The sequence below is a fragment of the Chrysochloris asiatica genome, unplaced genomic scaffold (genome assembly GCF_000296735.1).
Source record: "Chrysochloris asiatica unplaced genomic scaffold, ChrAsi1.0 scaffold00027, whole genome shotgun sequence".
Lineage (NCBI taxonomy): Eukaryota > Metazoa > Chordata > Mammalia > Afrosoricida > Chrysochloridae > Chrysochloris > Chrysochloris asiatica.
Window position 1 is genome coordinate 17410817 of NW_006408545.1, and position 16022 is coordinate 17426838.

Genomic DNA, 16022 nt, shown 5'->3' on the forward strand with positions numbered 1-16022 from the left:
TGCTGCCTGCAGAGGCCACGATGCCTGTAGTCCCAAGCCTGCCTATCAGTGATGTATCCACCCTGGCTTTGGGGTGCCTCTTTGTCTCTCTCTTTGTCTCCTTTGTCTCCTTTTGTGTATTCTGGATATATATGAATCGCCGTCAGGTATCCTCTCCTCATGAACTGAACCCCAATGTCGAGGCGGGTCCCCGACATTGAGGGACTCAAATCTTTGTTTTAAACTGTTGAGTTCTGGGAAACTAACAGATGTCTGAAGGGACAAGATCAGGCTGTAGGGTAGATGGTGTAAGATTTCCCAACAAAATTCTCATAGGTTAGCCCTTGTTACCCTTTCCAAGAATAAACAACTGCGTTGTCATGATGGAAAACATGCCTTGGCACAACTTTCCTGGCCTTTTTCTCACCAATGCAGTTTTCAGTTACAAAAGGAAAAAAATTCTTCATAATAATCCCTAATGATCATCCTGTATCTTTGGAGAAAATCTATCGAGATGACAGCTTTGGAATCCCAAAAGCCAGTCACCATAACCTTCTGAGCTGACCTCACTACCTTGAATTTAACTTGCCCAGCAGATCCCCTCAGAAGCCAGTTTGGACCAGACTGTTTTGAAGGCGCCCTAATAGACTACAAGAAATGAATTACTGAGAGAACTTGTCTGAACCATACAATAGCACAGAGACTAGTTTAAATGTGTTTTGTTGGGAATAAAGCTGTGTATGCATGAACTAATAGGAATACTTTTTGACTTACCCTTTGTCTATTTGATATCAAATAGTACAACTAAATTACCTTGATTTTTTTCAGCTTCTTCTACAGAACCAATATATTTAGTAGACACTTGATGACTATCTAATGAAGGGTCCAATGCATAACCTAAACAGAAAAAGTACAAAAGGGTAACTACATTTTTGCCATTACAATCCATTTATTACTGTACAACTACATTCATTTCACATTTTCCTTCCCACATGTCAAAATTATTTGTTTGGCTTAGGACTAATCCTTCTCTTATAATTTACATTTTATTTAGAATAGCTCTAAAGTTGACCATTAAATTACATTACAATGATAAAAGGCTTTTCTGGACAAAATTTAAATTTTCAATCTTAAAGTTCCTAAGAGCTTAAAAATACCATGTATATGAAACATTAACAAGTATAGAAACCATTTCCTTTTTCTTTTTGGTAACAGATACTATAGGGCTTAGTTGATCATATATAAAATTTAATTATATTACTACTTAAAAAATGTCATTCTTAGTAAGGACAATTCTCTCTCCAACTCCTGTAGTCATTCTGTTGTTGTATTTCATTATATATGACATTATATATATTGGTAAGAGAAATAATCAAGGATACCTACTAGCAGATGAACATGTTCTTTCAACTAGTTCTAACATACATCGTTCTATCTGAATGTGGTCTTCAGCAGTCTATAGGAATTTAAGGAAAGAAAAGCCTACCAACCGATATTAACTCCAAATTGGTTTTCCTCAAGCAGGTGTGTGAGCTCAATAAATGTTTTGTCGAATCTGTTTTATTCACAATCCAGCATATGCAGGAAGAACAGCTAGAGCATTGATCAGTCTATGGTCTACAATCCACGTGACCACTCATAGGATACATAAAAAGGATTAGCCCATTTCTTGTAAAAGGGCACATCCTAGTGGATACACTTAAGATTTTAATTTTCATGTAATGACTAAAGGAAACTTTTTTTAGGGAATAAAAAAAGATTTGTCAGCAAACAGTTTTCAAACAAGCTAAGGATGTAGGTGCTCAGCTCACCCTTTTGAGATGCTACAGTAAGACTCAACCACCTGGCTATAAGCTCAATTGCATATAGTTTTTCAACATTAAAATATGTTCTTAGCCCAAGAAGAAAGCTTGATGGCAGAAAAACAGCTTTGGAGTAGGATCTCTGAAATCACAGGTTCAAATCCCATAAGTTATTTTATCTTTCATCTCTCTGATGTACAGAATAGTGTTCTGTATTGGATTTTGTTTTTAAATGAGACTTTTATGAAGTGCATGTAAATGTAAACTATCGTTCTCTAAATTAAAAATCTTTCTCAACCATAAAATCATATCTAGAATGTAAAATCTACCTTGAAAGTAAATTCATGTCTACCTATATGATATTGTACAATGTGTTTAGGAAGAATGGGAAGAAGGCGGAGGATCACCTCTGGTCCTTCTTGTTTCTGTGTAAGAACTAATCTCCAACTTACTTGGCCGTATTCTTCTTTTGGAAAAGAACTTACGTGTGATCTCTTCCTTCCCCATATCTTTACTATCGTCACCATCACCACTACTGCTTCTCGTCAACACATGTGATTAGGGGGTGATATTTTTTCTTCTTTACAAATAGAAGTCAACTAGATGTGAGCTGTAGTCTCACTACAAGTCAGCCAGTAGCAGAACAAGACATAACTCGGACACTCTGGGATTTCAGTCTAATCAGTTTTCTACCATCCTGACTCAAATAAATGAATATATCTACATTTTAGTTCTTTAAATATCACACCTAGCTTTCTGATTTCCAATTTATTTTTAGAAGTGCTAAACTTCTTTTTTGCTACTCTTTATTTGAAATGGCTCTAGTGCCAATTTTATAACTTTAATAATTATAGCTTTAAGATTATTAATACTAAGGAGTAGGTACTTAAATCTAAAATCTAAATAAAAATGAAAAAAGTAGGGAGACAATGTTATATATGGCTAAAAAACATGATTAAATCTGCTGTTTCTTCAATTATTCCTTTAGGAAAGACACAGGAGGACAAGTAATGGATGCACAGAGATCACAACTGCAATAGACATACAAACATTCCCATCTACTCTGCTCACCTACCTTGCCAGAAAGCTCTTTAAAGCATATGACTGTAGTGAAAGAGGAGAGGCACCATTCCACATGGGCAAATCCGGTATAAAAACTCAGTGCTGCTAATCTGTGCAACTCTCAACAAGGACATTCCAAAGATCATCATCTAGAAGGGATTCCTAGCCTTGTATGTGTATTAACCTTTCTAAGTCCAACGTGGCCAAGATGTCATTATTTTTCATTATTTTAAAAGTTTTAAACTTGTGGCCATTCTATTTTCTGATGTCCCTCAGTGATCAACAGAAAACATCTCAGAGATAAGGTATGAGAGTCTTATTTGAAATGGCTCTAGTGTCAGTTTTATCATTTTATAATTATAGCCTTAAAATGACTAATACTAAAGGAGTATGTATGCATGAACAATTTGTGTACAGATAAAAAATATAACCTCATAACACTATCATTTATCAACTGCAACAACAATCTGTATAGAGTGGACATTCAATAATAAATGCTCATGACCAAGTGCAACAACAATGAATATTCTGTTAAGATCGCAATAATTTCTACAACTCAGAAATTTTAACCCATTTAGCATTTCAGTTAAAAAACTATTTCACCTTCTCGTTTGTTAACTATAAGTATGTATATGAAAACATACTATTCTGTTTGGGAACTAAAAGAGACAGAAGATAAAGCAGTTCTCTCTCTCTCTCTGTTACACACCACACTTCTAATAAGGCCAACCTTGAAACTGTGAGTCTTATCATCTTACCATATGTGGCAAAAGTTCTCCTTTGCTGTTCAAACATAAAATCATTGATATGAGCTGGTTCAGCATATCCAGAAAGCATATTTCTAGGGGCAGCCATCTGCTGTGTCCTAAAGGGATTTTCTGGTCCAAACTGCAATGTTAAAAGGAAAACAAGCAAAGAGATAAAGTGTAAATTTTTGAGTGGAGGAAAGCTGGAGTTATTGGCATTACTATACAATACATGTAGGACTCAGTCATCAGACACCAGGTAAGCTTTTTGGGAACTTACTCATTTCACTTGGTTCAATGCAATTGGACAATGGCTTATTAGCACTGTTTGCCAGCTCCTAAGCCTGAAAGAAAGGACTCTAGCTCATCTCAGTCTATATGTGGTTATGGAAATTTAAATTAATTACAGTAAAGCAAAACATTCAACTCCTCTAACATGCTAGCCACCTTCCAAGAGTCTTGCAGTCACATGTGGGTAGTGGCAACTACATTTCCATGACCACTGCTCTAGCTATGTCTGGGATGTCCCTGGGTGGTATAAATGGCTATATACGGCAGACTAAGAGTCTTGGTGTGGCGCTATGGATTAATGCATTGGACTGCAAGGTCATTTGAACCACAACATCGGTGGTTCAAGCTCACCAAGTGCTCCTTGGAAACCCTATACAGGGTTGCTATGGTACAGAACCGACTCGATGGCACTTATCAACAACAACAACAACAACAGGAGTCCTGGTGTGGCACTATCGGATAAGCACTCGACCATAAGGTCGGTTTGAACCACAAGGTCAGAAGTTCAAACACACTAGCTGCTTCTCAGAAACCCTATACAGCATCATTATGAGTCGGAACAAACTCAACGGCACTTGGGAGTTTCCATTGGAATCTATTTGACAGCAATTAACAATACAGTTTTGTCTAAATCATGTTTTGGGGATGTTGGAAGATTTTTTTATTTATATCACTATGATGTGAGGAGTCCTGGTGTGGCGTTGTGGAGTGCAAAGTCGGTTTAAACTGCAAGGTCAACAGTTCAAGCTCACTAGTGGCTCCTTGGAAACCCTATACAGGGTCACTGTGAGTCAGAACTGACTCTACGGCTCTTAACAACAACAACTATGATGTCATTCTTTGAAAAATATAAGCTTCTCCTTCAGTCTTAGTGAAGGAAAGAGAAGCCCAGTGGAGACTGCTGTTAGGTACCGTCAAGTCAGTTCTGACACACAGCGACCCGCTGTACAACAGAAGGAAACACCACCTGGTCCTGCACCATCCTCACAACTGGTGCTACACTTGAGCCCAATGCTACCGTCACCATGCCAATCCATCTTGGGGCTCTTTTTTGCTGACCCTCCACTTTACCAAGCAGGATATCCTTCTCTAGGGACCCATCCCTCCTGATAATATGTCCAGAGTATGAGAGACAAAGTCTGGCAATTTTAGCTCCTAAGGAGCATTCTAACACAGATTTGTTTGGGCTTCTGGCAATCAATAGTACCTTTAATATTATTCTCCAACACCACAATTCAAACGCATCAATTCTTTTGTGCTCTTATTCATTATCTAACTTTTGCATGTGTATGAGGCTATTAAAAATAGCATGGCTTAGGTCAGGTGCACCTTAGTCCTCAAACTGCTCTTGAACACTCTGAAGAGGTCTAGTGCAGCAGATTTGCTAATGCCACATGTTGTTTGAGTTCTTGACTGCTGTTTCCATAAATGAAGTCTTTGACAACTTCAATCTTTTCTTCATTTATTACGATGTTTTCCACCCTACTGGGGGTAGGGATTGTTGTTGTTGTTAAGTGCTATCGAGTCGGTTCTGACCCATAGCGACCCTGAGCAGGGTTTCTGAGGCTGTAAATCTTTACGGGAGCAGAAAGCCTCATCTTTCTCCAGTGGAGCAGCTGGTAGTTTCGAACTGCTGACCTTTGCAGCCCGATTCCTAACCACTACGCTACCAGAGCTGTAGGGGTAGAGGTAGAAAAATAGCTGATAAAAATAGTCCTTGAGAAATTCTTAGGGAAAAAATCAAAACAAAACACTACTAGTTTAACTAGAATTTCTCTATTCTGGAAAGTCATTCTACGAAAGTTTCAATGCAAAATAATAAAATCAGTATCTGTATGTTTATAATATTTTGGGTTTCAAATATTATCTAATTTTATAAGTGCAAAAATTCTGGCAGGTTAAAGGTATTTTTACTCTCATGTTGCAAATGAAAAAGGGGGGAAAAAAAAAGCCAAAGGTGAACTTTACCAGCCCTACGGCAAATATCTTTATGGACTGGTAGAATCAGGGTCAAAACAAATGCTAGTCTACCACTGTATTATATCACTTGTTGTTGTTACATGCTGTTGAGTCAGTTTTGACCCACAGCAACCGTGTATATGATTTCTAAGGAGTGGCTGGTCAGTTTGAACTGCTAACATGTGGTTAGCAGTTCAGTGCTTTACCTACAGCACCGCACTAGGACTCCTATTACATCATGTTGTTTTTGTTGTTAAGTGCCGTTGAGTCGGTTCCGACTCATAGAGACCCTATATAGGGTTTTCAAGGAGCAGCTGGTGGGTTTGAACAGCTGACGCTGTAGTTCAAACTGACCTTCCAGTCTAGCACATTATCCTGCAGCACTACACCAGAACTCCTATTACATCATAACAGCCCTTAAAAATGTATAATCACTAACAGCCTATAAATTTAAAACTACTTCGTATTCTTTCACTATACTTATTCAATCTGAACGATAAACATATAATGTGAAAATATGGATTATATGAAGATGTAAGAACATGGCATCAGAATTGGAGGAAAACTCATTAAAAACCTGCGATATGCAGATGATACAACATTGCTTGCTGAAACAAAGAGGATTTAAAATTTACTGTGAAAATCAAAGACCACAGCCTCCAGTATGGGTTGCACCTCAATGTAAAGAAAACAAAAACCTTCACTACTGGACCAATAAACAACATTCTTATCAATGGATCCACTATTAACATTCATGAACGCAGCAGCCAGGAAATCAAACAGTGTATTGCATTAGGCGAATCTGCAGCACAAGACTTCTTTAAAGTGTTTAAGAGTAAAGATGTCAAATTGAGTTGAATAAGGTGCACCTGACCCAAGCCATGGTATTTTCAATAGCCTCATCTGCATGCAGAACTTGAATAAGGAATAAGGAAGATTGCAGAAGAACTGATGCATTTGAGTTATGATACTGGAGAAGAATACTGGATGTGCCATAGACTACCAGAAGAACAAACACATCTGTGTTGGAAGAAGTACAGCCAGAATGCTCCTCAGAAACCAGGATGACTTCATCTCTCATACTTCGGACATATTATCAGGATGAACCAGTCCTTGGAGAAGGGCATCATGCTTGGTAAAGTGCAGGGTCAACAAAACAGAGGCAGACTCCCAATGTGATGGATTAGCACAGTGGCAGCAGCAATGGGCTTAAGCTTAACAATGACTGTGAGGATGGCACAGGAACAGGCAGTATTTTATACATAAGGTCGCTATGACTCAGAATTGACATGATGGCACCTAACAACAACAGGTAAAAGAGTACCAGAATATATTCTGTGAAGAGCTGGTGAGGCACTGAAGGATAAGCAGTAGACCTCAAGGTAGATTTGGACCACAAGGTTGGTGGTTCAAATTCACCAGCTACTACTCAGGTACCCCATAGGATCGCTATGATTCAGAACTGACTCGATGACACTTAACAACCATAACATTATAAAAGATAGTAGGGAACTTCAAGTTGTTTCTATTTTGCTTTCAAATAAAAAATAAAATGAACTTTCTACTTTGGAAAGTGTGGAAATAGATATAGATATTTTTATTTGAACTCTAGAAAGTCTACTGTCTACTGTCATGATGAAAAGTTTTGACATTACAGCATCTTAGGCCACGGCCATTAGAAACCACTTTTGCTATGATACATTGTCAGACATATAAATATATCATTGATCTTCTCTTATCCAGAATGCTGCCTTCTCTAGATAATTAACATTATGCTGTTGCTGTTGTTATGTGCTGTTGAGTCAGTTCTGATTCATACCAACCCTGTATTAGGGTTTCCAAGGAACAGCTGGTAGGTTTGAAACACCAACCATGTGGTTAGCAATCCAGTGTGGATCTTACAGCACCCCACCAGCACAGTACATATGAATTATGAATTTAAGTGATAGATTAGATTATGTTTTTCATTTTCTATTTTAGAATTTAATACCAGATTCTTTCATGTTGACAGCTTCTACTTCTAACCTAAAAAGTATTCAATTTTTAATATTTGATTTATATACAATGCTTTTACTACTACTCGATCTAAATTGTAAAAGATAGCCTAAAACTCAGCCAATCCATATGACTTTTTCTTATGTCTGCTGGTGGGTGGAAACTTAGGGAGAAAAATCTAGATTGCTCGAAGTTACAGTTAACGTATCTTCATTTAGTCTTGAGATTTATTATAAAAGCAATATAATCCATAAAATTAAACATTATAAAATGATTGAACTACCTACTATCATCCTCAAAGCAGCACCTACTATTTCTGAGGGTGGGAGGTGGGGGGAGTGGAGTCTAAAATGAAAATCCCTAATACACTTATTGTTATGCCTATCATACATTTTAATACAGTACAAATCATTGTGCTTATAGACAATTTCCCATTAAAACAAGAGAATATGACAATTTTTATGGTTATTATTTTATTAAAATTTTATAAAATACAATTCTTCTTTAGACTATACATGCCATACTATTTCCATCTTTACAGAAATACTTACTTTTTTAAAGTATGATTATGATAGGAATGTTGTTGTTGTTGTCAGGTGCCATCGAGTCGGAACCGACTCATAGCGACTCCATGCACAGCAGAACGAAACAATGTTCGATCCTGGGCCAACCTCACCACCGCTGCCACCCCCGAGTCCATCAATGATGCCACCTGGCCGATCCATCTCGTTGGAGGTCTTCCTCTTTTTCTCTGACCCTCCACCCTACCCAGCATGACATCCTTCTCCAACGATTGTTTCCTCCGGACTACATGTCCAAAGTAGGAGAGACGAAGCTTAGCCATCCTGGCCTCCAAGGAGCACTCTGGCTGCACTTCTTCCAAAACAGATCTATTGGTTCTTTTGGCAGTCCATGGCACCCTCAGTATTCTCCTCCAACACCACAACTCAAAGGCATCAATTCTTCTACGATCCTCTTTATTTATTTATGATAGGAATACAGATCTATATATCAAAGTGACCTCTAGTTTACATCCCATACTATTCCTAAAGTAACCTGAAAATTAAAATGGTCTTATGTTTTATAGATATTTAAGCAGAACTGACTCGAAGGCACCTAACAGCAAAGCTGAGACAATAAAAAAAATGTAGTGCTACAGGAAGCTGGATGGGGAGGGGATCCATCTACATCTGGCTCTCCTTACTTGCATGGTTACGGGTAGCTGTTAGAGTTGACCTCAAAGACACTCAATGTCAACACAGAGGAAAGCAAAAAGCACAATTCAGCAGGACTCAGCAATTCCAAATTCTGAAAACAAAACAAAAAAAAACCTCTCAGATATTCCTGGTCTCTATGAATATCAATCAGTGAATAAGGATGACCGTAGAAGAATTGATGCATTTGAGTTATAGTGTTGGAGGAGAATATTTAAAGTGTCACGGACTGCCAAAAGAACCAACAGATCTGTGTTGGAAGAAGTGCAGCCAGAGCCCTCTGCTCCTTGGAGGCCAGGATGGCCAAACTTCGTCTCTCCTACTTTGGACATATTGTCAGGAGTGACCAGTTGCTGGAGAAGGATATCATGTTTGGTAGGGTAGAAGGTCAGAGAAAAAGAGGAAGACCCCCAGCGAGATGGATTGGCAAAGTGGCAGCATTAATGGGCTCAAGCGTGGCAACAATTGTGAGGTCAGCCCAGGATTGGGCAGTGTTTTGTTCTGCTGTGAGTCAGTACCGACTTGATGGTACCTAACAACAACAACAACAATGAATATCAATTCTCTTAACTCTAAGCTAATCATTAAAAAGTAAAGCAAAGCTCACAAGGGGGATTCAAAAGTTTACAGGAAAATTCCATTTTTTTTAAGTTCCATTTTTCCACTAACTTTTTGAAGTCCCCTTATATATATAAAAAAAAAACAAACAACAAAAAACAACCCAAATTGTGAGATAGGAAGGAATATTGGGAAACAAGTTTACAGAAAGCTTGTAAGCCCGTCTTCAGCCTATAACTAATTGGAATACCTAAAAGGGGTTCTAGAACTTGCCCAGTAACATAGGCTTCTTATGGGGCCTTTATAATGTATAAGACCTTAGGTGGAAACTTTAGCCCCAACCAGAACCTTCTTAGGTGGGACATTTCCAGTTGAAAGGGCATGCAGACCAGTCTGGAGAGGCTAGAGAAACAGAAAATATTTCTTGAAAGAAAGACAAGAAGGAAAAAAATAAAAATAAAAACAAAAATAGCAGTCTGTTTGGCTATTACAAGAAAAAGCAAGCTGTTCGCCAGGGAGCCATCAAGGCAAATAATCAAGTCCCTTAGGGCTGAAACTCAAAAGGAACACGAGCAGGCATGCATGCTTGCTGGTGACCACGTTGATCTACGTATGAGTGGAAGTGGGGGAAAGTAAGTAATGAAGATACGGGCTCAGTTTGACCACATTCCATAGACTACTGTCAACCTGGAGATGAGAGAGTGATGAGGAAGGGCTGGTAGGTCCGAAGTATAGTGAGACTTGGGGACTCCTGAGTCTATGAACAAGGACCTAGCTATGGAGGGCTAGAGCTGAGAGTGAAGCATCCAGCTGATATGAAGTGGGGGGAGATGCATAAGAACGCCCAAATTTGCAGATAGTACCCATTTGACCTAGCTTCAATGGCTTGATGATCAGAACTTGACTTTTGTTGTTGTTGTTAGGTGCAATCAAGTCGATAGCGACTTATAGTGACCTTATGTACAGCAGAACGAAACACTGCCCGATCCTGGGCCAACCTCACTACTATTGCCACGTCTGAGTCCATCAATGCTGCCACTTGGCCAGTCCATCTTGTTGGGGGTTTTCCTCTTTTTCTCTGACCCTCCACCTTACCAAACATGATATCCTTCTCCAGTGACTGGTCCCTCCTGACAGTATGTCTGAAGTATGAGAGACAAAGTTTGGCCATCTTGGCCTCCAAGGAGCACCCTGGCTGCACTTCTTCCAAAACGGATCTATTGGTTCTTTTGGCAGCCCATGGCACTTTCAATATTCTCCTCCAATACCATAACTCAAAAGCACCAATTCTTCCACAGTCTTCCTTATTCACTGTCCAGCTTTCACATCCATATGAGGTTATTGAAAACACCATGGCTTGAGTCAAGCGCACCTTAGTCCTCAAGCTGACATCTTTTTTACTCTTCAACACTTTTTAAAGAAAGGACTTGTGCAGCAGATTTGCCTAATGCAATATGTCATTTGATTTCTTGACTGTTGCTTCATGACTGTTGATAGTTGATCCAAGAAGAATGAAGTCCTTGACAACTTCAATCTTTTCTCCGTTGATAAGAATGTTGTTTGTTGGTCCAGTGGTGAGGATTTTTGTTTTCTTTACATTGAGATGTAATCCATACTGAAGGCTGTGCTCTTTGATCTTCATCAGTAAATATTTTAAGTCCTCTTCACTTTCAGCAAGCAAGGCTGTATCATCTGCATATCGCAGGTTGTTAATAAGTCTTCCGCCAATCCTGATGCCACATGTTTCTTCATATAATCCAGAACTTGACTAGAGGAAGATAAATCAATGTGATACAGTAAGCAAATGTAAATTGCCACAATTTGATGAACTTGACCTATACTTATGGATGTAGTAGCTCAAAATACCAACTGAGAGGGAAGGAGGCTTTCACATCAAGGACCAACCTATCCCCTCTGTACATAGGGTTCATGGAGTCATGCAAGATACTGGCTACCTAAAATTGGGAGAGGGTTGCTATAAAAGCAAGAAGTGAGTGACTGGCTTACAAGTTTTCAAAGAGGGTTTAGTTTTAGAGCATACAGGGGAAGGTAGAATCCCCACTCAATAGTTTTCATCTTGTCTAGACATGTCTGGTGAAAGGAGATGGGGACAGGATTGTTTTGATTCAATACTGAGTAACTGTTATCATAACTGTCACTGTCAAATTGCAAAAGTAGAAGTTTTGTAACAAAAATGGGGGGAGTAGTTAGTCTTACATTCCAGGAACAGAGGACCCTAGGAACATCAAGAGAAAAGAACATGAACGGAATGTGGGACTCTAACCAGAGAAGCAGCCACATCAGAGATTGAGGCAGAGGTGATGGCGTGGAGAGATACAGCAGCTGAGGATGCTAGCTAGACTCATGGAAAGAGAAAGGCTGTGTGCTGGCAGCCAGGAGGCTGGCTTGCAGAGTGTGCCCTTTGGTTGTTTCAACAGTTCATATTCCTGTGTGTTTTTGTGTAATCAAAAAATGGAAACAAAACAGAATAGAAGCAAATACTGTTGAATGATGATGTACGCAGGGGATTGTAATCATTGCAATCAAACAAAATATAATAGGTTAAATGCAAAACCGATGTTCTCCCATGTAAACTCCCACTCAATTCACAATAAAAACTTTAAAGAAACATCAAAGGGGCATCGTGTACCTAAGGACAAAGGTGAGAAGGAATGGGAGGTGGGTGGAATGGAAATAGGAGCCACAGGGGGAAGCAGGGTAACTGTTGTTCCATTAAGGGGATTGCAATCACTGAGATGAAACAGTGGTGTGGTTTGTTTTGTTTTTTGTTTTTTTTTGGGGGGGGGGGCTGATTGTATAACTGCTGATCTTATGTATACACTCCACTCAATTCAAAATAATAAGTTGAAAAAAACTGGTTTCCATGGAACAACTTATTTTCAAATTTCAATGGTTGTTGTTAGGTGTCGTCAACTCATAGTGACCCTGTGCACAACAGAACAAAAACTCTGCCTGGTCCTGCATCAGCCTCACAATTGTTATGTTTGAGCTCATTGTTGCTGCCACTGTGTCAGTCCATCATTGGAAGTCTTCTTTTTCGCTGACCCTCCATTTTGTCCCGCATGATGTTCATCTCTCCGGAATGGTCCTTCCTGAGAACATATCCAAAGTATAAAAGATGAAGTCTTGTCATCCTGGCTTCTAAGGAGCATCTGGTTATACATCTTCCAACACAGATTTGTTTGTTCTTCTGGCAGTTCATGGTACTTTAAATATTCTTCTCCAACACCATAGCTCAAATGCATCAATTCTTCTATGGTCTTCCTTATTCACTGTCCAACTTTCACAAGCATTTGAGGCAACTGAAAATACCATGACTTGGGTCAGGCGCACCTCAGTCCTAAACGTGACATCTTTGCTCTTGAACAGTGTAAGGACATTTTGCGCAGAAGATGTGTGCCTAATGCAATACATCATTTGATTTCTTGACTGCCGTTTCCATGAGTGTTAAAAAGTACTTCTTTACAGGTTTTGGTAGTTAAACAAATTTAGGGCTAAATTTATACTCAAGTGATTTGTAAAGATACATATTCGATTTAATTAGTTAGAGAAAGTTAACAATTTTTAGCTTGGACTTAATACTGAAATACAGCATAATCAATTATAATTGTTATTTCCTTGTATAAAATACACAAACTTAAGTACTAATTCAGATCACTATACCTAAAAGAATGTATGATGTTCCTAAGGGACATCATACAGGTGAACATCATTGTTCACCTGAATGAAGTAGCAATTTATAGAGTAAGAATAACACCATTTTTTTTTTTAACTTTGTAAAGATACAGGTTGATAAATCTAAGAAATGTGCTTAATATAAAAGGCATCGGTTTTCTCAAGTTTTCAGGAGATGAGAGTACAAGAGTCAATGTCTTAACTGAGCAGTGTTATTATAAAATCTCAGAAACTGAAAAAAACAAAAACTTGCACTAGTAGAAACTGAAAGGAGCTCTGGTAGCGTGGTGGATTACGAGTTGGGCAAGGTCAGCAGTTTGAATCTACCAGCCGCTCCACAGGAGAAAGCTGAGGCTTTCTGCTTCCGTAAAGATTTACAACCATGTAAACCCTATAAAGGAGCTCTGGTAGTGTAGTGGTTACGAATCGGGCTGCGAATCTCAAGGTCAGCAGTTCGAAACTACCAGCTGTCTCGTGGGCGAACGATGAGGCTTTCTGCTCCTGTAAAGATTTACAGCCTTGGAAACTCTGTACAGGGTTGCTATGAGTCGGAACCGACTCCACAGCACACAGCCACCAAACCCTCAAAGGGTTGCTATGAGTTGGAACCAACTCCACAGCACACAACCATGACAACAGTAGAAACTGACTACATGAATGCATAGTCATATGCTCACAGATAGAAAGCAAAGAAAATAGAGCTACTGAACTAATGATCTTATTATGATTAGATTATTAATACGTTTTTTATTAATATGTAATGCAAACAACACTGATTTTTTTTTCATGAATCTTTTTTTTTAATTAAAAAATTTTTTTTAAATGTTTTATTGTGAATTATGTGATAGTTTACATGGGAGAACATTAGTTTTACATTCATTCTATCGTATATTGTCTCTCATTGCCATGGTTACAATCCCCTCCATGCAATCCTTCCCTCCATACCCCCCAGGTCTTCAGCACACAGTCGCTCTCCCTCGCTGGATCTAAAGTCTCCAGCTGCTCCATCGCTCCACGTCATCATCTCTGCCTCCATTTCAGGCATCACTGCTTCTCTGGGTAGGGTCCCGTTCTCTGCTCTTCTCCCTTGATGGTCCTAGGGACCTCCGCTCCTAGACTGAAAAGTTAATCACTCCCCTCCTTGCTATAAAACGTCTACCTTTATATTTCCAACCCTCACAATCAGTCCTGATAACAATTATTCACTATTGTATCACAAGAGACCCATCTGCATTTCATTGCATCAACCCCACCTAGACAGATTGAATACTACTCACTGGAGATTCTACCTTCCTCCATGCTCTCTGGATCTAGGTGCCCTCTTGAAAGCTTGTAAGCCAGTCACTTCTTGCCTTTGTAGCTCCCCAACCCCATTTTGGGTAGCCAGTGTCCAAGTTGCCCATCCCTGTCTACTCTGTGTGTGGAGGGGGTGGGAATGAATCTTGCTGTAAGGACTTGTTCCCTCTTTTGAGCTACTGCTTCCATAGGTGTAGGTAACAACACTGATATTAAAACTAAAAACTTTAAAGTAAGAAGAATATATTAATTATTTTCTACAAACTTGGAAAAGATGATTACAACTGTATTTCACTGGCGAAATACCTCAATTTTTAAAGAAATAAGCACAGTTTAAATATTACTGGTATAAGAAACATTTATTAGTGCTGGTTCCATCATCTTGAGCCTCAGTTTCCTCATGTATAAAAGTGCTCAACTGTATTATTTTATATATGAAGTGCATTCTAGCATTAATAGCAATCTCTTCAGCCAGTTCTTTCACTAGTAGTAACTGGAAATTTTTTTTTCTCCTCTTAATCCAGCTTTTATGACTTTTCAGTTCTTAGAAGTATTATTATTTTAAGGAATCTGGAGTCCTTCCTGAAACTTATAGGTTTCATATGAACCTGGATAAGATAAATGCACTCACTTCTAAGCGATCAAAAACAACTGAAGAAAATTATTAAACTAAAACAATAGTTATTATATCTTCAAGTTTTATCTATAATTTTGGAAAGTGTATCTGGATAACTAGGTAAACCATTAAAGGAAAGTTCTTGTTGCGAGGGGGAAACAACATTTTATAAAATAAAATTACCAATTCATGTTCTTAAATTACATTGCCTATTTCAAATACTAATTATTTCATGGAAATTTTTCTGTCCTTAAAACTAAAAATACAAAACAAACAAACAAACAAAAAACTAAATACACTCTTAGCTTAAACTTGTGTAGTATTTTAGAGGCTTTACAGAAAATAGGCTGGTATCTATGTATATATATATCTATATAATATATATACATAGCATGGGGAGTGTAGTTCCTTCATATGGTAAGCACTGGACTGTGAACCATGGGGTCAGTGGTTTGAGCTCACCAGCTGTTCTGAAGAAGAAAGATGGGGCTTTCTGCTCCAGCAAAGATGTAAACCATTGGAAATCCTATACAGGGTCACTATGAATCTGGAACAACTTGATGGCACTTAACAACAACAACAACAACATACGTAGCATAACCTCACTGACAAACACTAGCTTGACAAGAGGAATTAGATTTTGTTTATAAGAAGGGTCTCTCAAAATATGGGAACTTGAATTTAATCTAATAATAACACTTTGCTTTGTTGCTTTGTTGCTAAGTGCCGTCGAGTCGGTTCCGACCCATAGCGACCCTGTACAGGGTTTCCGAGGCTGTAAATCTTTACGGGAGCAGAACGCCTCATT

At 38.6% G+C, this 16022-nt stretch overlaps 1 protein-coding gene across 1 annotated transcript in view; it reads right to left on the reverse strand.

Moving 5' to 3' along the window:
- Nucleotides 1-16022, reverse strand: part of CDC40 (cell division cycle 40) — a 59418-nt gene that overhangs the window by 28544 nt on the left and 14852 nt on the right. Inside the window, exons 3-4 of the mRNA XM_006839934.1 lie at nt 3602-3731; nt 793-876 (exon numbers count right to left, since the gene is read on the reverse strand). Of these exons, the coding sequence (XP_006839997.1) occupies nt 793-876; nt 3602-3731 (214 nt within the window). The remainder of the gene's footprint in view (nt 1-792; nt 877-3601; nt 3732-16022) is intronic.